The sequence below is a fragment of the Pagrus pagrus genome (genome assembly GCF_965226575.1).
Source record: "Pagrus pagrus genome assembly, chromosome: 12".
Lineage (NCBI taxonomy): Eukaryota > Metazoa > Chordata > Actinopteri > Spariformes > Sparidae > Pagrus > Pagrus pagrus.
The window spans coordinates 27638639-27660120 of NC_140196.1; the positions used below are offsets into that span (position 1 = coordinate 27638639).

General features: G+C 39.9%; 1 protein-coding gene and 1 pseudogene across 5 annotated transcripts; one reads left to right on the forward strand and one right to left on the reverse strand.

Annotated features, from left to right (window-relative positions):
- Positions 1-2223: 2223 nt before the first annotated feature.
- atg10 (ATG10 autophagy related 10 homolog) lies at positions 2224-5939 on the forward strand. 4 transcript variants are annotated; one of them, XM_084368782.1, is made up of 7 exons: positions 2224-2296; positions 2962-3068; positions 3169-3321; positions 3534-3714; positions 4830-4927; positions 5059-5156; positions 5429-5939. In XM_084368782.1, the coding sequence occupies exons 2-7, from the start codon at positions 2964-2966 to the stop codon at positions 5547-5549; spliced, it is 756 nt and encodes a 251-aa protein (XP_084224908.1). In that variant the 5' UTR covers positions 2224-2296; positions 2962-2963; the 3' UTR covers positions 5550-5939. The 4 variants fall into 4 exon arrangements, with proteins under 4 accessions (XP_084224908.1, XP_084224906.1, XP_084224909.1 ...); XM_084368780.1 differs by having other exon boundaries at positions 2229-2386; XM_084368783.1 differs by having other exon boundaries at positions 2229-2386; positions 5485-5939.
- Positions 5940-8278: 2339 nt separating this feature from the next.
- LOC311266357 (coiled-coil domain-containing protein 106-like) lies at positions 8279-18969 on the reverse strand (annotated as a pseudogene). The gene is made up of 5 exons: positions 18880-18969; positions 11455-11509; positions 9429-9547; positions 9112-9312; positions 8279-8566 (listed from the first exon to the last, which is right to left on the reverse strand). The product of its transcript is annotated as a coiled-coil domain-containing protein 106-like (transcript).
- Positions 18970-21482: the final 2513 nt, after the last annotated feature.

Here is a 21482-nt window from a genome sequence, read left to right on the forward strand (position 1 = left end):
ATGTCACAAACTGCTGCTGAATATTAACAACGGTTTGTAAACCAGAGGTATTTCCTTTCACACAGGCATGGAACTTGTGTTAAAGTGCAGCTTTTTGGCCAAGATAAAGGAGACATGCTGTGACACAACAATCTGTCTTTGGTTCAGTTTGGTGTGTCTGGCCCTTTAGGGCTAAATGGCCCTTCAAACGGAGGTTTTTCAGAGAAACACTTCAACCGAGGGTGATGAGAACTCTCTGTCTTTTCAAAGTATTATGTATCTTTTCTTCATAAGAAGCATAAAATGTCGCAGTTACTAGCCAACAGGCTAATGTTACATTGGTATTGCTGAATTGAGAATGACAGTTTTTATGTATTCGAATGTTGCATTCCCCCCTATTAATAGCATTTGAAATCCAAAATTTAACTTAAGTCCAGCAGTGAAGCGGCTTCACTTGGTACTGCTCCTCTAATATCAGTGCAGAATGGCAGGGTAGGAGCACAGTTTGCTAATGTTAGCCTATAAAGCATTGCTCGTGGGCAGGTAATGAAGAAGTGTTCTTTTTGATTTGACGACTTGATTGATTTTGTAAAGTTGTAAATGAATTGCGAGCGCTCATGCTTTTCTATCTCCATCGGATAAATGGCATTGTGATAATACCAGAATTGCCAACTGATGACATTTGAGGGTCTTGAAGGGTTGTCACATTTCAGAGGGAGATTTCAACCACTACCCATTGTAACTCTGTTCTGATGGGCCAGGTGGCACTCGAAAACAAGCGGAAGGGGTAAAAATGTTTAATCCTGCATGCAGCATAGACATGTATTTAACATTTATTTCTTTATATTGTTTAGAATTTACAAAAACAACTGACTTCTATCAAGGCCTACACATTGTATGTTGTTGGCTATGTTTATACATCTACTTTTCAATTCAAGCCCACCTAAAAGTTCCACGTTTATGTTTATGTTAACCTGTCGCTGTTCACAGTCCAGCTCCTTGTGTGTGTAGCCTACACGTAACTTGACAATAAAGCTGAGTCTGATCCTGGTGGTGGTTGCTCTGCTGCAGCACTTAAGTTGGATTTGCTGCCATCTAGCGATTGAAAAGCGAAACTGCACGATAACTGTCCGTTCACAGACTAACGGGATACAAACCACGCTTGAATGAAATTCACATCGTATAAAGGAGGTTTTTTTAGCATTTGAGCATTTTTATACATTTTTTAAAGTGAATCAGCATGAACTTGTTGTTTCATGGATAAAGTCTGACGATGGTAGTCACGTGATCTCACGATCCGGAAGAGAAACATTAACTCTACATTCAGCTGTTCATTCATTGGACCAAGTGTATAAACATAGCATATATACATACATACATACGTATATATATATATATATATATACACACAAATCTGTAATTGCTTTTACTGTATAGTTAAAGCAATTACGGATTTTTGTACAGATTAGTGTAATTATAGTAGTTTTATCAGAAGAACCTCACACTATTTAAGTGTATATACAACTGAGTAATTGCAATCTGTTAGTAGCCTACTGGAGTGGGCAGAACAGATAACAGCAAACACTAATCAGCAGTGACTCAGTCTCAGCATTAACCAGCATTAAAAAAGGATCAAATAATATCCATCGAGATATACTGTATGAGTTCATGTTAATTCATTCAATAATTATCAGTAGGGGGAAACATAAAGTTCAAGTTCAGCTCACTCAGGCAGAAGAGGAAGCAGACAGACTGGCAAAGGAAGCAATCAAGAAGGAAAATATCAGAGTTAAACTTTCAAAATCAGAAGAGCAAAGCATTGTGTGGGAGGGAGTAATTGATGGAGCAACTAGGGCCGACATATACACAAAATACACAACACAGTAGGGTCAACAAGTAACAGTGGAGCCGACCGACGAGAACAAGTTATTATGAGCAGACTGAGACTTACACACTGCTACCTGAGCAACACACTTTTTATTCATGTCCTGATCTCATAGGAAACATGTCAAAGTCAGAGGACACATGTCCAGCAGCCTACAGAGACAGTGGTTGGGGACCTGCTGGGGTATGATGACACACTGGAGGGAAGAAAAGCGATCTCTCGCCTTTTGAAAACAACTGGACTAATAAAAACAATAGAGAAGAACTGAAGGGATGGATTGAGCCAGAAGGAGGCAGTAGTGCTACTCAAAGGATGCATACTGCCATACATCACAGAAGAAGAAGAAGAAGAAGAAGAAGCAGCAGCAGAAGAAGAAGAAGCAGAAGACGGAAGCCGTCCTGCTGCAGTCTAACCCACAGAGCCGTGTGAACTGTCAGTCTGCTGATTTTCTGTTTACGTGATTCAGATGTTCCAGAATATTCGGTCCACCCGGCCGCGACAAGATGACGTCAACATCGAGCTGTAAGCTGTCAGACTGATCCAGGAGCAGATCAGAATGTTTGAATGTGTTCAGACTGTTCAGGCTGTTTATGACTGACAGGAGCGAACAGATAGCCTCTACATATGCTGAATGAAAATCGATAGCCGTGTGAGTCCGTGGAGCAGTGATGGGTGGTGATGCTGTAGCACCAGGAACACGTCACAATGAATAACCTTTACTACAGTTTAATGTCTGTATGTAAGATTCAATCGCTACACATCCTCCCTGAAGTGCTTTTAAAGTACCCACAAGTATTGTGTTGAAAAATGAGTTTGGTAAAAGCGAAAGCCACCATACCTACAGGATATATGATAGTAAATGTGGCTAGTTCAGTTTAAGTTTAAGATATAAAGTGGGCAGAAAAACTTTACCTGCCAAAATACAAACTGATGTCTCCAGTGATCATCTCAGACCATGTGCATATAGTATCCACACTCTGGACGTCTGGCACAAACTGGCACATAATAAACATTGAGAAACATATATTTGATTCCTAATTAAAACGATGCAATCACTCAGACCGCCCCTCTCTTAACACCCACGTGTTCCCTTGCAGACATGAGCTCGTGTGTGCTGGATGAGCAGAACTTCCGTCACTGCTGTCGTCTCCTCCTGCAGCAGTCAGAGCAGCTGGACGATGGCTGGAGCTGGGAGGCGGTCCAGGTGAGGAGGTCTGTACTGTCACCGTCATAGAGGAGACAGTGCCTGGAAGCCTGCTGTCATCCATGCATGTGGTTGATGGTCGTTTCTGATCTGGGTTTAGGATTCAGAGGAGGGCTACCTGAGGAAGACCACTCTCAGGTCAGTCGTCATTAACTCAAGCACAGTGTGGGACCTGGAAGGATCGAGTTCAGAGTCGGAGCCATACACTTCCTGTCACTCCAGGCCTGATCAGCAGGGACAGGAGACGGAGCAGGTGAATGCCCAAACTAAATATCACTGAATGTCAGGGATTAGCACCTCTAATGTGTTAGTTGCATGAAAATGACTGTTTGATTGAAATATCAGTGATCTGCACACACCTCTACACTTTAACTGATCCCTAAATTAAGGTCCAGTCCAGGCTTCCAACATGGAGCAACTGGACATCCATTCACCGGTGTCTCCACTGTCTTTCTCCCTGTACAGTCTGTTCCTGTAGCCCTAGTTGACACTGACACCATCGAAGATGACATTGATGATGATGATGAAGATGACGGGGCCTGTGCGGTGTCTAACGGCAGCAGCCAGGTGCTTCAGTATGAGTATCACATCCTGTACTCGTGCAGCTACAGTACTCCTGTGCTCTACTTCAGAGCCTCCACTCTACGTTAGTAACACGTTGGACACTCACTGCAAACACACACACACACACACACACACACACACACACACAATGCTTCTCCAACTGTGTGCACATTTCCTGAACCAAATCAAAAACTGAATGTAATATTCAGCCAGTGAAAATTAAGAAAAAGTAACTATTTTCAAAAAAAATGTAAATGATGGAGTATCTTAAGGGAAAATATACAGCCAAAATATCTAAAGAAGGTTTTCAGCTTCAAAACTATAATTGGCAAGATCTGAGATCAAGATCTGTGGTTCCTGTTGTTTTTTTTGTTTTTTTACCAAATAACTTCTAGATGTTGCAGAACTGCTGCAGAGAATCAACATGTAGTTGCAAGAAAGTGAAAACTAGTGGAGATATGATTTTTTTAAAATGAAAGATTCTTCATTTTGGAAAAAAAAAATCACTATTAATTTGGTTATTTGATAAATAATAATAATAATAATAATAATAATAATAGTTATATTAATCATAAAATAAATAATCAATTGCTGAGGATTATAATACACATACTAGGGATCACAAAAATGATTAAATGATCAGCCAAAAGCTCATTACTAAAAAAGTATTTGGAATACAGCTACAGGATTTTGCCAGGTCAAGTGAATTGTTGTGAGTTCTGGGTGATTTGGCATGGAATGACCCTATGTTAAAAATGTACACATGTAATCATTTGATGGAAGGTTTTCAGTTTTAATTTAAGTACAATGGGGATCTAAAGATTCACAGAATTCAAAATCAGTTTCAACATTAGAGATGCAGGTACATCTATACCTGGGGCCATGGATTGATCTAATATGTAATATGACCAATATACCAGTCCATGGCCCAATCCTCACATTAGTAATCTGTTGACTGAAGCTTTGCTGCTGTACTGAGTACTCAGTACTGCATTGTAAGTGGGTGATAAGTAATGTCGTATAACTATAAACCTGCATATCACACATCACATCTCTTTAGCTTTGAAGGCATGTTTGTTGGACTCAAATACGAGTCAAAGTTATCACTGGTTGCAATTAGTCATATCTCAACAGTGTCAGGATGCCCTCTGTGATATTTGTGCTGTGTCTTCTTTTTTTCATGTGTCACCTTGTCAGAGGGGAGGAGCCTGTCATTAGAGGAGGTGTGGAGCTCTGTTCATCCAAACTTCAGGCTCAGACTTCAGAACAGTCCTCTGAATACAATCAGTCTGCAGGTACAAGTGCGAGAGATGCAGCAACCAGTTTTATTATCACCACCTTCATCTGAAAAGCTTCACTGAGATTGTCTGTGTGTGTGTGTGTGTGTGTGTGTGTGTGTGTGTGTGTGTGTGTGTGTGTGTGTCAGGAGCATCCCCTGCTGGGTCAGCCTTTCTTCATGCTCCACCCCTGTAAGACAGAAGAGTTTATGAGGCCTGTGCTGCTGGCAGCTCAGGAGCAACACAGGTAGGATCACTGTTAGAGTCACTCATCTAAAAACACAATGGAAGGCTGTTACATGAAGCTGTTTCATAAAACCTGCTGATTTTTTTATTTGCAAAAGCTAGATTTGCAACAAGGTTCATTCAACAGCAGCATCATCATGTTGATATAATATCACGTTGCTGTAAATCAAGAAACTTAAAAATGTTAAGTCTTATTATTATTAGATATCTGTCATGTCGATACCTCTACGTGTGTGTGTGTGTGTGTGTGTGTGTGTGTGTGTGTGTGTGTAGGCCAGTGAACTATGTGTTGTCGTGGCTCAGTGTGGTGGGTCCTCTGGTGGGTCTAGATGTCACCCTGAAGTACTCCCAACTCCATCCTGCAGCCTCCATCAGCAGCACTGAGCCAGACTGAGGCTTCACCTGCTCTGCTGCTGGAGTGTCTCTACATGAAGGCTGGATTATGAAGCAGGTGGCTGTCCCAGCACCCAAAAGCCTCAGGGGACCTGTTTTTAATTGAGTATATGTCAAGAAGTATTAGCAAATGAGTTGTTTTAAACAGCATCACTTCTTTCTTTGGAATCGGGGTTGTATCAGACATAACAGAGATAAAGCTGACAGGATGGTGTATGTGCAGGCTGTAGTTTGTCACTCTTCACACATGCTGTAAAGATCTGAGTTTTCATTAGGATGGACATCAAGGACAGGTTAGAGGTTAGCATGATTGCAAATGTGTACCTCCTGTATTTGTTTAATTTATGTGATGTAAACTGAAAACATCTGACAATAAAGTATTTTTACAACACTTGTACAACCTGTTTGTACACTGTGTTCACTTCAGTGTACACAGTAAAGCCTCTACTCGTTAAGATAGTTGGCTCATAACAAACGGGCTCAGGTAGCAACACCCAAACTCAGGAGCTACATTGCCAAGTGCAGTATGTCTGAACAGGGTTTAGAAAATGCTGATAGCTCCATGAACATCACAGACAGCATCTCAGTAGTAAATCATGGGAATGTCATTTTGCTCTTTGTTTCTTAAGTTTCACTAACAGTGTCATTCCAAAGTCACAGTTTGATTGTTGTCTCCCTGCTATTGACAAAAAGGTAAACATTCACCAACTGAATTTAATAGTTAATTTAAATGAATATGGATTTGAGACAGGTTGCTGCAGCAGCTCCTTTGTTCATTTGTGCCATGAAACAATACGGGTGATTTCCAGCCAAATTCAATCCAGTTAAATCATCCAAATTTGAAACCTTTAAACATAACTTTTATGAATAGGAAAAGTGTACTCATTTGATTGTTGTCCACTATCGGGGCTGTGTATTGTGCAACGTGAAAACCTTGGTCCCTGGCATTCATGCACTTGACATGCACCACCCCCCCAAACACGGTTACAGACCAAGTATGCCTCCCCGTGGCAATGGCACTCCCCAATTGTAGTAGATATACAGCTTTCACTTACTGTCGATTGGCTGAGCTGCCAGTTTGGATGTTGAACATAGGGTTTCTGAAAATTTGATATCAGGGGTTTTCCAGGCTTTTGATTGTGAAAGAAAGATGCAATATATTCTTATCACTGTTTTTTCTTATTTTAATACAGCTTTTCCTGATGAGGTAGTGTATCTTTTTTGCAGCTAATAACTCTAATATGATGATTGTGAAACAAAGTAAACTTTTTTTTTCATGCCATTCACACACCTTGATTAGCATACACATAGCCAACAGCTAAAAGGTTCTGTTGCTTGGTATCAGTACTTTTGTTGAAAAAGCATAACTTTCCCTGGTCATTTTTAGATGTAGCAGGGAATAACTATATAGATATATCCAATTATCTCACTGATGGTCTGGTTTGCTTATGTAAGTACTATAAGAGCACCAGCATGAAATTGAGATAATGATATGAACACTTGTGAAATAGTTCATTTTTAAATAATTTTAGCAATTCCATATGAAGTAGTAAGTGATAAAGGTTGGTCACAAGATTACAAAATAAATACATCAAAAAAACAAAAAACTAATAGGCTCTTAATTAGTCATTATTAAGTACTTATTAATGCCTTATTCTGCATGGCCTTATTATACAACCAGTGAGCCATTAACTAAGAGTTTCCCCTCAATAACCCCAGACTTATTGCTTATTAGTAGTAAGTAAGGAAGTTGTTATATATGAATTACGAACTCAATATGCTTTGCTTAATATGGACTTTATAAGGTGGTAGTACCACAAGAATAGTTATTCTCCCTTAATAACACTTAATGAATATGGTCTGTTCTTACATAACAAAACACACAACTACAAGTGTTAATAGTGTCCAAATAACTCTAAATTAAGTCTTTGTTATTTAGAATATGTTCCCCATACTAAAGTGACATCTTGATCATTACTAATTCACTAGTAGTTGAACACTTATTAACCAACACATGTTCCCTAATCTAAAGTTGCCTCCTTTTCACACTTACAGTAGTTACTACTACTTACTGTAGTTAATATATTATAGCACATAACTACTGCAATGTACAAGTGATGGGTTACACCTTTGAAAAAAATGGATCTATCTAAAGGTTCCCTCTCATTCAGTGGTAGAATAACAAAGACAACACAAGTACATATAGCTCATTTATTAAACCACTGCTTCAGGTTTCCCCAAGGCTGACAACAAATACTGCCTGAACTTGCTGAGTAGTTTAACTTACAGGTAATGGGGTCTGCCTGAAAATTCAAACACTGACAAGTATCAGTGTATATAAACATGTCATACAATATGGTATCAAATGTATAAGCAGGTCATACTGTATGATAATACAGGTACTCTATTGTTGAAAATCTGTGTGATTCTTTACCCAAAATCTGCCTGCTTACAAATAATTGCACAATCTAAAAAATATAAAAACTGCACAGCTCAACATGAACTTGCTCTTTATCAGCTAAACTACACTTGTCAAAGCTTAGAACAAATGTACTGAACTGTACAAACATTGCACTTTCACAGCCTAAACTTGCTCTATAATTACTGCATCAGGTGATTTATTTCCCCTGTGCACTAACAAGGATAAAACAAAATCTGCACAGGTTAATATTTCACGTTTCCAATACAATACAACAGATTTTTATCTGAACAAAGCAGCTCACTCAAGTCTTAATATTTCATCAACAAGGGGAGGAGTTGGCCTTTGGCCTTCATGTCCTCTATAATGCTCTTCTTCTCAGGGGTAATGTGGGTCCTCTTAGCAAAGGACTGCAGGATCATACTTCAGGTTCTTGAAGGTTTCAGGATCCACAATGTTGAGCTCTGCAATTGCAGCAGTCATCTTGATGGTTTCCCGATCCACGCCATTGATTCTGAAGGCTTCAGTCATGGTGCGGACTTTGCTTAAGCTTTTCAAGACTTTTTTATATCTGCTGATAACCTCAGCTGGCCCTTTCACTGAAAAATATATAAAACTAAAAAAAAAGAACACGTGAAATGAGCACAAACAACGGCTTAAGGTCAGCGGAAATTGCTCAAACTGGTCACTTCTCTTTTGATAGACGTATGAGGCATATTCTAGGAATGGGACAATCTGCTCATCTCCTGATATGATTCCACGCACAATATGTGGTTCAGAATTCAATACAAAAATGATACTCTGTAAGATCTGTTTAGTTGGTAAGTTCAGAATTATGTTTACTTCTGAGAGACAAATCTTTCTAGCAATACATTTGATGTTGAATAATAATTAGTGTGAATGCTGCAAAATAAAATGGAGCTTTATTCTTGATGAAAGCCACATTTTTTACTTTAAACATTTCATTTTTATTTATCATCAAATTCCTAGTATATTCAGAATCTAGAACTGAAGATCTGTATTTTTGCCTCATAATCACTTCAGAACATATTTTTAACAGCTCTTCCAACGCTTTTATTAATAATTACTTTTCATGATCACTTGTTGCTAACAGGGCAGGTGGTTCAAGTTATGCCATTCTTACCTCTCACATGAGCTTTTCCAAGCACAGCCATAGTTGCAGATGCAGGTGGCTGTGTCCAACGTGTCTTCCGTCTTTGGATGACAACATCACTGTCCGAGGACTCACTGATGTTTGGAGAAGATGGGGGAATGACATCATCTTCATCCATGTTGCCATCGTCGTCCTCGTCGTTGTCCTCCAAAGTAATTACTTTTGGTTGAGCTTTGATCAAATAGAGGATAGATGAGACAAAGATCAGATTGTTATGAAGATATATCACACCTTTCATTACAATTACATTACATTTTGCAGATACAAGTTGCTCCCAAATCGCTCACATGATTTCTTCTTTCCCATGACTTGCTCACGCAGAAAATGTGCTCTTGCTCAAGATCCTTTATTATTTTTTCTTGCCATTGGCTTCTGGCTTCTAGGAACTCCACTTTGGAGATTGATCCTTAAAAACAAAAATGAGAGCAGGATACAAAAAAGATGATGATTTGATTTGTGAGTGAGTGAGTGAGTGAGTGAGTGAGTCAATATTATGAGCTTTGAATCTGACATTATTCCATAGGTATAGGTTTAACAAATATGTTGTTGGGCTATAAGTTTTTGAGTCGAATACATTTTAGACAGTGCCCCAAGGAAAACTACAAGTTCACCAGATGGTTAATGAAAGAAGGCCTACTTCGAAAATGGATGAAATGCCCCTCTTGCTTTCATGTTATGAAGTTGAAACGGCCCTACGGCAAAAAGGAGGCAGCATGGTGAGTAGAACAACTAGACATGTGCCTTATTTATTAATTTTCTATGTGTGTGTAAGCATAGGGGAGTGTGCAGCATGCAGCCATCCAATTATATTTGCTAGAATTCAGTGCCAAATCCAATATATTACGACATTTTTTTTAATACAGAAGCTATGAGTGGTGTTCACACTAAATATGCTAAGTCACATCAAGAAAGTCACAATACAAATCACACACAGCTGCAAATTTTAATTTTTAAGTAAGCTTCTGTTTATTTGGTAGAGATAGGGATGTTAATGTTTCCACGAAGTTCTACATGTGTACAAAATCTGAAATGAAAAATGCCTTTTTTAAACAATTTTAGATCACATTCCTGGTAATATTGTTCACCTATTTAACAATAAATGCCACCAATCAGCTTGACTTTAAACATGTACATGCACAGGGATTAATTGATTGATATCACCCTTTTCATGCTGCGTGGCACGAAAGCACAAGTGGTGACAAGTAGAGTAGAATAGACACAGCTAAATTTACTCAAATGTCTTACCCAATTTAAGGTGTAACAGTTGTAGATATTACTTGTCAAGTAGGCCTAGAAATGGGACTGTTCTGTTGTGCTTTGAGATTGCATGGGGGGAGGGAATCACAAAGACTACTAAGAGTACAAGTGCACCTTGTTCAATCCCAGTCTTAGCTGTTTCAACACCTATACGTAAACATCTATGTCGCTCTCTTCATCTTCATTTATGTTACATCTTTATTTAGTGAAATCAGCACAGTATCATAGGTTTTTATTTTGTTACATTAACCTTTGGATTTAATCATCAGGATATGCCGAGATTCCTGTCACAAAGGGAAAGCGGTGTCTAGGTCCATCCGAAGTGGCTCCGTGCTTGAGAATTCTCACATTCGACTGCATACGTGGATGCATTACATCTACAGGTGCGTGGTTTTACATTGTATAATAACAAAAGCCATCAAAGAGAAACTCTAACTCAGACCATAATGTTTTCTTTGACTGTTCTCACTATACTGTTGGTTGGGATGGGTCCTATAAGAGCCAATGCTTACGAGACATGAGTTTATACAGTATATGGGAAGAATTCTGAATATTGGTCGAATTTATCAAGTATGTGTAATTGTATAAGTACTGGGTTGCGAAGAGTCCAATGTAGTACAAAGGTCTTGTGGATTTTTAGGTTTAAGGTGGTTCCCGGAAATTCGCTCAGAAAAGAACTTAATTCATTGGCAAAAAAAAAAGTTCAAAAGAACTTATCTTTTCTAAACAGACACTCCACTGTGCTAATTTACTCAGCATCCATTTTTTCGGTTGTTTCTTAAAACTCTTCAAAGATACAGCAGATTTAATTTGTTTTGGGATTTTATTCCATTCCTCCCCTCACACAGGGAATGTTCTTCACCCTACTTTGCTTTTGAGATTTGTTGTTTCAGGTTAAATACCGTCTTGTATTCATGCTATGAGTATCTGCTGTGTCTGCAAATGGGACTGCAAATAAGAAATTATGGTTATAATTATGGTTATGAAAAGACCAATGACAACTTAAGAAATTGGTTTTAACCCCCTACTTCTAAATTGTGTCATTGAAATATTTACCTGGTTGATCTATTACAGATTCGCCCAAGGCCTTCGACTGAGACAAGTGGACATGCTGTAGGAAGGAATTACTCGGAGTTCTGCAACTCTGAGTAAACTTGCAGACAAGCTGCGGAGAGTTTGCAAATCGGGAATAAAAAGAATGAGAAGAAGAGGCAAGCAGACTGTTGGACAAAGAGCAGAGATTGTTATGATAGATGAAAGCAAATTTGGCCATAAAAGAAAGGTATGAAAGTTACTTAAACACTTATGAGTATTACTTTGATGCTAAATACATGATTTTGTGTCTAAAAACGTGTATTTGATGTTGGTTAAGTCTGTGCTAAACTCAGCTACAGAAGGTAGAGACAATATACAGACATTTAAAACCTGTTTTTGCCTGAGGTGCTTGGAGGTGTATCTCCTGTATCTCGAGAAGTAACTACTGCATTATGGAATAAGATACATCGTAGTTCATTGAAAGCATAGAGGGGAATGTCGGTTTTAAGAAACCACATTATTCCTACGCCCCAGAACAGTTCAATATTTGTAAACATGCACCACTACTCCAAAGAGAGAGAACTTTTGAATTTTTGACTTATGATTTATTTGCTCCCATTTCCCACCATTATTGCAGAATCATTGTATTGTGCCATTGTCCTCATTTTGAAATTTTTGAATTTCAGTACAACAGAGGACGGGCAAGCAACAGGAGTTCCTGGGTGTTCGGAATGCTAGGGATTAAGGATGACAGGAGACCCATTCTTAAGATTGTGCATCACCGTTCAGCCAGGCATCTCTTGCCTCTAATAAAAACACGTTCGTCGTGGAAGCTCAATCATTTCAGATGGGTGGAGCTCTTACCACCATCTTCAGGATGAAGGTTACAATCACCTGACTGTCAACCATCAAGATGTTTTTGTCGACCCTGTTACAGGTGCACATACACAAAACCTGGAGAGATTTGGGGGTATTTGCAAGTCAACTATCTGGAGACAGAGAGGGAGCCGCACACAAAAACTGTTGAGGGATCACTTAGATGTTATTGAGTGGACTTGTTGGCGTGGAAACCATCACAGTAACGGAACACTATTGGAAAAGTGAAATATTTGTGCACAGGGGAAATAAATCACCTGATGCAGTAATTATAGAGCAGGTTTAGGCTGTGAACGTGCAATGTTTGTACAGTTCAGTAAATTTGTTGTAAGCTTTGACAAGTGTAGTTTAGCTGATAAAGAGCTATACAGTTCATATTGAGCTGTGCAGTTTTTATATTTCTATATTATGCAGTTAGATTTTTTTGTAAGCAGGCAGATTTTGGGTAAAGAATCACACAGATTTTCAACAATAGAGTACCTGTATTATCATACAGTATGACCTGCTTATACATTTGATACCATATTGTATGACATGTTTATATACACTGATACTTGTCAGTGTTTGAATTTTCAGGCAGACCCCATTACCTGTAAGTTAAACTACTCAGCAAGTTCAGGCAGTATTTGTTGTCAGCCTTGGGGAAACCTGAAGCAGTGGTTTAATAAATGAGCTATATGTACTTGTGCTGTCTTTGTTATTCTACCACTGAATGAGAGGGAACCTATAGATAGATCCATTTTTTTCAAAGGTGTAACCCATCACTTGTTCATTGCAGTAGTTATGTGCTATAATATATTAACTAAGTGTGAAAAGGAGGCAACTTTAGATTAGGGAACATGTGTTGGTTAATAAGTGTTTAACCACTAGTGAATTAGTAATGATCAAGATGTCACTTTAGTATGGGGAACATATTCTAAATAACAAAGACTTAATTTAGAGTTATTTGGACACTATTAACACATGTAGTTTTGTGTTTTGTTATGTAAGAACAGACCATATTCATTAAGTGTTATTAAGGGAGAATAACTATTCTTGTGGTACTACCACCTTATAAAGTCCATATTAAGCAAAGCATATTGAGATCGTAATTAATATACAACAACTTCCTTACTTACTACTAATAAGCAATAATTCTGAGGTTATTGAGGGGAAACTCTTAGTTAATGGCGTACTGGCTGTATAATAAGGCCATGCAGAATAATACATTAATAAGTACTTAATAATGACTAATTAAGAGCCAATATGTTACTAATTTGCATGCTAATAAGCAACTAATTAATGGTGAATCGGTGTACCTTAATATGAAGTGTTACCGTAAAGGTCCTGCTGTAGTGCAGGACGTGTGAATTTTCAAAAGTTTCAAAGATTGCTTAGTTTGGCTACTGGGGCTCTGCCCAGCCATTGTAGTCATATCTCGATCATAAAGTGAAGAAGTCCTGTATTTTCGGTCTAACTTTTTTGGACATTGAGTGAGAGCTGAGAGCAGTCCATCAGCCTGTATTGACTGAATGTCTGGGTGTGGTACCTTTGGGAGTTTGTGAGACAAGCCAGGGCACTTAGGATATTAAACTAGATGCCAACTTCAGTGGACTAAAGCTTTCAAGTGATGCCATCAAATAAGCATCATTGTGTGTATGGTGCATGTCTGGCAGTGAAGTCAGACAGTAGGGCAGCTTAGGTAAGAACAGCCACCACTGCCAACCAGTGATGTAATGCTACTCAATTCCCACAGGGACTAGAGAGTTCAAGAGGAACAGGTTCATTGCCAAGCAGGTTTCACAGGCAAGGAATTTGCTGAGGTATTTTGGTGCAAATGGTCATAAACATTGCAAGAGAAAATAAAAACAAAAATAATTCATGCTTAAGTCAAGAATTATAAATCTCAAATAGAAATGTACAGTACAAATTTGAAAATATATTTTATACAATTATTGACCAAGGAGTGTGCACAGTATGAAGAATATGTCCACAAATACTAATCCAAAGATTTGTATTAATGTTTCCTCCCAAGTAAGACCATGCAGAGAGACAGGTTAAAGTAACATGCAGTGTCCACAATGGCAATAGGGGAAGTAAGGATGTGTAGAAGTGCACCATTATTGACTTTGGCAGGTTGAACTTCTTCAGTTGCCACGTCCTGATGATGTTTAGCAGTTGTTCAGTTTCTTAAAGGTCCCATATTATACTGTTTTTCATCAATTTCACACAGCTGTCAGAGGTCCAACAACACTGTATTCGAAATGTATTGCAAACCCTCCGTGGTCCTGAATATCAGCTGTCTAAAAGTCGCTCAAGTGAGCTCTACTGAGAGCAGCTGTTTCTGTCCCTGCACCTTTAAATGCTAATGAGCTCCATCTGTCAACGCCTGCTACACGCCCCTCTCAGGGAGAGGATGCCGCTTACGCTAGCGGTAGCATGCGCTAATGTTTACGGTGGATGTATCGCTATGGCTCGCCGAGATGATGTCATTCAACTGGTTGTATAAGCTTAATAAGCCAGCACTCAGGAATTTGTGTGTTGTCCACCATTACATGAGAGACTCCCCACTAACCAACACAACCACCCGGCTCCCATCCCCCACTGACCTGCAACAGGTAACATCTAAAAACAGCTAGTGAAAGCTGTGTTTGTCTCCAACACAGTCTCCAAACTCTTGGACACTGTTCGCATAGTCTCTGTCTCCAGTCTGCACGTTTCCAGACTTTTTACTGTGACAACCAAGCTCCCTCGTAATATTATTAACATTAAACTCGCTTCAAACGCCGTTGCATAGCGGACCGAAGTGGAGCTAACTAGTTAGCCAATTTCAAGCTGACTTCACCAAACTCGTAGGCAACTGTAAATACTATCAAAACGTGGCGACACGTGAAGTGGTTAGCACATAAACAAACTTACAGGAACCGTAGCCGGCACATTGTCGTTAAAAATGAAACAAACCACTGTCTCTTCTGTTCTTCTGTAGCTGGGACAGAATATAGGCACTTATGTTGATTTTTACAACCAACAACAGAGCAATTTGCATGTCAAGCTCTGAGCGACGACATTGTGAAACACTGCTATCTTACCGCTGGACACACCGAACTTCACCTCGGGGATGAACGCCCCCCTCTCGGATATCACCGGGGAGAGGGGGGAGTGTTTTCGGCCTATGCAAATCACTCCTTTCATTATGTAACGACAGGAGCTGAATCTGAACAGCCTGTAGGAGCCCCGTTTTACCAGTGGGTGGGCTGCAGAGATCATGCAAGACTCGTTTGCTTTCCTCATTCTGGGAGTTGGTAGGCTCAGGGAGGACCAGTTTATATATGTAGAGACCAGAGAAAACATATTTTTCATAATATGGGACCTTTAACTAAATGTTCAGCTCCCTCACAAAATGTTCTGTCATTTAAATGCTCAAATATTGTAAGACATTGAAGCAGTAAAACTAAAATCTGTAAGTATATAGAGGAAACTCTCCAGAGGAAACATAATTAATTGTTTAGCTCTAAGACAGCTCTGATGGAGCTCAGGATTTATCAGGAGGGAAGCTGCTTTACCTCAAACAATTTCACTGTATGAATCTACACTGTGTGTGAGCTTTCTTATGTGTAGAAAAACACAAAACATTAATAAACATTAGATCCTGACAGATCCTGTCAGCATGTCTTGAGGTTTAAATAATCAATGAAGTTATGCCGCTGTGTCTCATGCATAAATACACACAGTGTCTTTCTTAATGGAGAGACATACAGTACCTATTCGCTAATAATTTGAAAGTTTTTTTGGAACTGCTCCGCCTGATCCTCAAATTATCTGTGTGCACACGCTGTTACCTCAAATCAGTGGTTCTCAAACTGGGGTAGACATGGGTAATTTTTTATCAGTGGCATCCAAGACTATTACTAAATACTGACAAAATACTAGTGGGGCAAACAGTTGGAGAACTACTGACTTACCACTGACTGTCTCTAGGAAACTGTAAACAAACAGCGGTCTCCTGCGATAAGTCCAGTGTTTTGTTGACCTATTTGTCTACTCCAACCCGCTCTTTATGCAGACACTGTTGCGCTGTAACTTTACCTGACTTCCTCCTTTGCTCCCAACATAATTACTACAACTTCTGGAGGACTTTAACCTCAACTTCATTCATGCCAATTTAACACAACCAGATATCGTATTTGGACACTGGCTTCAACAACTGATGTTGTCTTTTCTTTTGGGTGGACATTCTTGGTTTTCTGATAAAAGCCTGGATGGATTGAACATGTAAAAGCTAAAGTCTTACATCTCCAATTCCTCTCAAATAAAACTTAAAATAAAACACCTTTGGTCATATATAAGGGTGAATAATATATTGTAGCTGTTGACAGTGGCCGACTCTTTGTGTGTACCAGTTTAGAGCAGAGAACAGAGAGTGTCAGCAGGGTGTAAGCTTTATGAGCAGCCGGTTTTATTGTTCAAATGAGGTAATGATGAATGCTGACGCTCCGTTTCGCACCAGTTAATGACCAGCCAGCACTGGGGACAGAGCTTCTACTGAGTTTATGTGCACAATGTAAGGAGGTACTTGAGATGAGTGATAGATAGTACAAAACAGTTGTCCAGGTGTCCTTGGGACGCTCCAACACCAACTCGTTATCACCATCCATAAAAAAGAAAAATGGCTGCTAATTTGAAGCCATATATTAGATTTAGTAGATATTCTACAGCCACCACTCACACTCATACTGTTCCTTTTTATACTGTCCAGGTTTGAATGGCTTGCTTTATTAAATATCTTAATTATATATCATATCTGATTTACGGCATTTTGATAATTGATTATTGATGACAAATGTTCCCTGCTACAAGTGATAAGCATATAAGGATGGTTGGTTGTAAAAGTGTCTTTGCTTGTTGAGATGCTCCAGTTAACCCTTGTTAATCATGTCACATTTCTTTGCTAGGTAGGCCTATGAGCCTCAACAACTCAAGATTATATGGTGTCATTCCCATGGATCAAGAGTTTAATATTTTGTTACTATCATTAACAGGAGTGGAAGTAACAAATTACGTCTACTCAAATAACTGGATACTTGTACTTCTAGTATTGTTTTTCAAGTCTCGTACTTAAGTATGTGTTACAGGCCTCAGGTTGAGAACCCATAAAACAGATGGGTCCTGTAGAAACGGGAGAAAGAATGAGACAGGCACAAATTCTTCTGTTCAGTGCAGCTTCACTCAGCAGGATTTATTTGCCAATATGCAAAATATACCTCTGTTTTCTGTATTTTGTTTCATAACACAAATAAACCAAAATGGATAGGCTAGTTCCAATCGTTCTTGCTCTCAAATAAACCAAACATGTTTCTACTTAGTTGACAACAATCTAAAAGAAAAACATAATATGAAATGCACAATTTCTGGGCTCTCACATCTTCCCTTATTTATCCTAACTCATAGTGCAAATAAAAATACAGCATATTGCTACTAAAGACTGTTAAAGTGCATGAGCTGAAGACTTGCAAAGTTAAACTTTTCAAAGTGATTATAATATTTAAAAACATACATGTCAAAGCTTTAATATCAACAATACATCAATGTAGAATGAACTTTTATACCAAGAAAATAGTTTTTAATCTGAAATGAAATGTACTAGAGCTGGAAACTAAAACATGCTTGAATCTCATCTCAATGAAATGTTAATAACTGCAACACAAAAGAAAATGTATTTTTCCTACTTGTTCACACAACAATATGAATGTACTACCCTCACAAAATCAAACTAACATTTAATTTAAATGTTTAACAGCATGTTTATGTTTATGTTTACGTAGTTATGCAAATGCTTCTGTTCAGTGCAGCTTCGCTCAGCAGGATGAGGAAGTAAAGAGTCCACTCACAAAGAGAGTCCAGGGGAGAAGCAAAGTGCGACACTTAACGCTTAACTGCGTGGAGACTGTTTGAAAAACTATTGTTTCTCTGTGTAACTCTTGCTCAGAAAATCAAAGCCCTGATTTTAAGTAGCTTTCACAAAATATTTTAATCTTGGCTGAGCATTTGCATAACAAGACACACTCCAAACCTTTCATCTGCAATTTTGAAGCCAATTAATAAATTCAACCACAAACGGGCCAATGAAAACCCTAACATACAAACAAAAAAAAAAATACTCTGCAGCAGTCCCAGGTTTGGAGAGGTGACAATGACCACTGAGCAGAACAGAACAGGAGTTGGGAGAAATTTAAACTGAAGATTTTGAGAAACAGAAACCCCTTTGATTGAATCCATGCTATTGATAATGCATTAAAAACCTTGTCTTGGGGAGGGACCAGACAAAGAGAGTTTCAAAGATCTCATGAACAGGCAACATAAGAGAAAGAGTAACTCGCCTGGTATGGGGACACCAGGGCCCCCTCCTGGAGTCTGACCTAAAAGGGGAGCCTGCTAGCGAGTGTCTGGTGGCCCGGCCAAAGCCAATAGGGTTCCCATCTTTAAGATGTGGGGCCGGGGGGTGTGCTCCAATTATGTGGGTATAACACTGCTCAGCCCCCCTGGGAAAGTTTATTCCAGGGTACTGGAAATGAAGCTTCAACCGATGGATACCTTGGATACAGAAGGAACAATGCAGATTCCGTCCTGGTTGCGGAACAGCAGACCAACTTTGTTACCCTTGCGGTTTTGCTGGTGGTTCATGGCGGTTTGCCCAGCTGGTCTACATGTGTTTTGTAGATTTGGAAAAGGCCTACAATCATGTACCCTGGGGAGTACTGTGGGGGGAACTGCGGGAGTATGGCGTAGTGGGCCTGTTGCTATGGGCTATCCAGTCCCTGTATAACCAAAGTGAGAACTCTGTCCATATACTCAACACTAAGTCAAGCATGTTTCCGGTGGGTGTTGGACACAGCCAGGGTTGTCCCTTGTCTCCAATCCAGTTTGTGATATTCATGATTAGATAGGATCTCAAGGCGCAGCTGTGGGGAGGAAAGTGTCTGGTTCAGGAACCTCAGAATTGCATCTCTGCTCTTTGCCAATTACATGGTTTTGTTGGCTTCTTTGGTCCGTGACCTCCAGAGGGCACTGGGGCAGTTTGCAGTCGAGTGCGAAGCAGTTGAGTTGAGGGTCAGCACCTCTATGTCTGAGGCCATGGTTCTCTGCCGGAAAATGGTGGATTGCCCTCTCTGGTTGGTGAGCTTCAGCCCCAAGCGAAGGAGTTTAAGTACTTTGGGGTCTTGTTCATGAGTGATGGAAACATGGAGCGTGAGATGGACAGGTGGTTTGGTGTGGCGTAACAGTAATGCAGGTGTTGCACTGGACCATCGTGGTGAACAGGGAACTGGCTGGGCTTAGCCTGAGAGATAGGGTGAGGATCTCAGACATCCGTGGGGAGCTCGGAGTAGATCTGCTGCTCCTTCTCGTCAAAAGGAGCCAGCTGAGGTGGTTCAGGCATCTGATTAGGATGCCTCCTGGACACCACCCCTTGAAGGCTTTCCAACACCCGCTGGAGGGATTAAACTGTACATCTCATCTGGCCTCGGATCCCCCAGGATGAGCTAGAAAGCGTTGCTGGGGAGAATGCCATCTGGAATATCCTTCTAAGCCTGCTGCTTCTTCAACCTGACCCTAGATAAGCGTAAGACAATGGATGGAGGGATAGTTGTAATTGAGGAATTTCAGTAATATAACTGTACTCGTATTTCAGTATTTTAAGTACTCTTTCCACCACTGATCATTACAGAGGAACTGCACAAATTTAGACTCCTGGCTTCACTCCCAACAACTGTTAACCAAATGATGCATACTGGCACGAATAACACCACTCTTGGTCGTTCAGGACTGACCAAAGCTCACTTTATCTGCCTCTTTGACCTGCTTAGCAATAGTGGTGCTTAGTCTGGTTTGATCTCGGGTCCAATCCCTACATTGGGTCTTGGAGTTGGCCGTTTGATCCTCAGCCTTCATACCTGACTCCAATCTGTCTGTTGTACCCATAACATTTTTGTTTTATTTTCAGTTTATTCTGGAATCGTCCGTCTTTGTTTAAACAAGATGGTCTTCGCCCAAACAACCTAGGCAGCCACATACTTGCTACTAATTTGCAACATGCTGTACTTTCCTCCACACGTGATTGATTATTGACATTACAAGCCTCTGTACACTGTTCTTTTTCCTCATCCCTCTCCACTAAGAACAGTCATGATCCCTCTGCTGTCACTAGCTCCCCCTTGTGTGATGTTCATAGTGCTGCTTTTCATGTCCCCATCCACACTACCAACAAATGATATAACCCTATCTCTTATTTGCTCCCAGACTAGCATTGACCACAGAAATAAATAAAGTTCTTATTTTCTCAATAACCATTCATCCAATCGACTTCACAACTGGAAGGTGCATTGAGGATCCAAGGAATAGCGTTATCGAAAAACAAAAAAAGAGATAAGTTTAAAGGACATTTGGTGGCAAGGTAGTGCAGTGGTTAGCACTGTTGCCAAATACCAAGAAGGTTCTGGGTTTGAGACCTGACAGGGACAGGGCCTTTCTGTGTGGATTTTGCATGTTCTCCTCATGCCTGTTCTCTCTAGGTACTTCAGAGTCATGCAAGTGAGATTAATTGGTCACTCAAATTGCCCATAGATGTGAATGTGAGCGTTGTTTTTTTCTATATGTCAGCCCCATGATGAACTGGCAACTCGTCCAGTGTGTACCCCACCGCTCACCCAATGTCGGCTGGGATTGGCTCCAGCCTCCCTGTGACCCTGCAAAGGCTAATAAGAGACAATAGATAGCTGGTTAAAAGACAGTCATGACTGCAATAACAGGTTGGCCACAGTGGCTGAGCAGCGCCTGTGTGTCAAGCAAGGCTGCAGCGCTTCATCTAAAGATCTCGCCTTTTTTTACTGTAACACACGTGGTTCTTGGCAAAAATAGAACTGAAAATGACGTGTAGACAGTCATACCGATATTATACCAGCATTTTACTACAGTTTACAACAAACATGAAGAGAATACACACAGATGAAGGGTAGATTTTTGTCCCGTGCATTCTCTTTTTCTTTCTCTCCCTCTCTCCCTCTGTCTCTCTCCCTTCCTCCCTCCTTCGGGTAAAGGAAAATCACATCATCATATTCATTGGTATTTATCAAAGACAAACTCCATGTAAACAGAGAGGGCAGGCATTAGCCCTGCTGCAGCACAGCTGCCTATGTGAG

Coding starts and splice junctions, on each gene's coding strand:
- atg10 (XM_084368780.1), top strand. Junction 3,069..3,168: donor GGAGCTGGGAGGCGGTCCAG/GTGAGGAGGTCT, acceptor ATCTGGGTTTAG/GATTCAGAGGAGGGCTACCT. Junction 4,928..5,058: donor TGAATACAATCAGTCTGCAG/GTACAAGTGCGA, acceptor TGTGTGTGTCAG/GAGCATCCCCTGCTGGGTCA.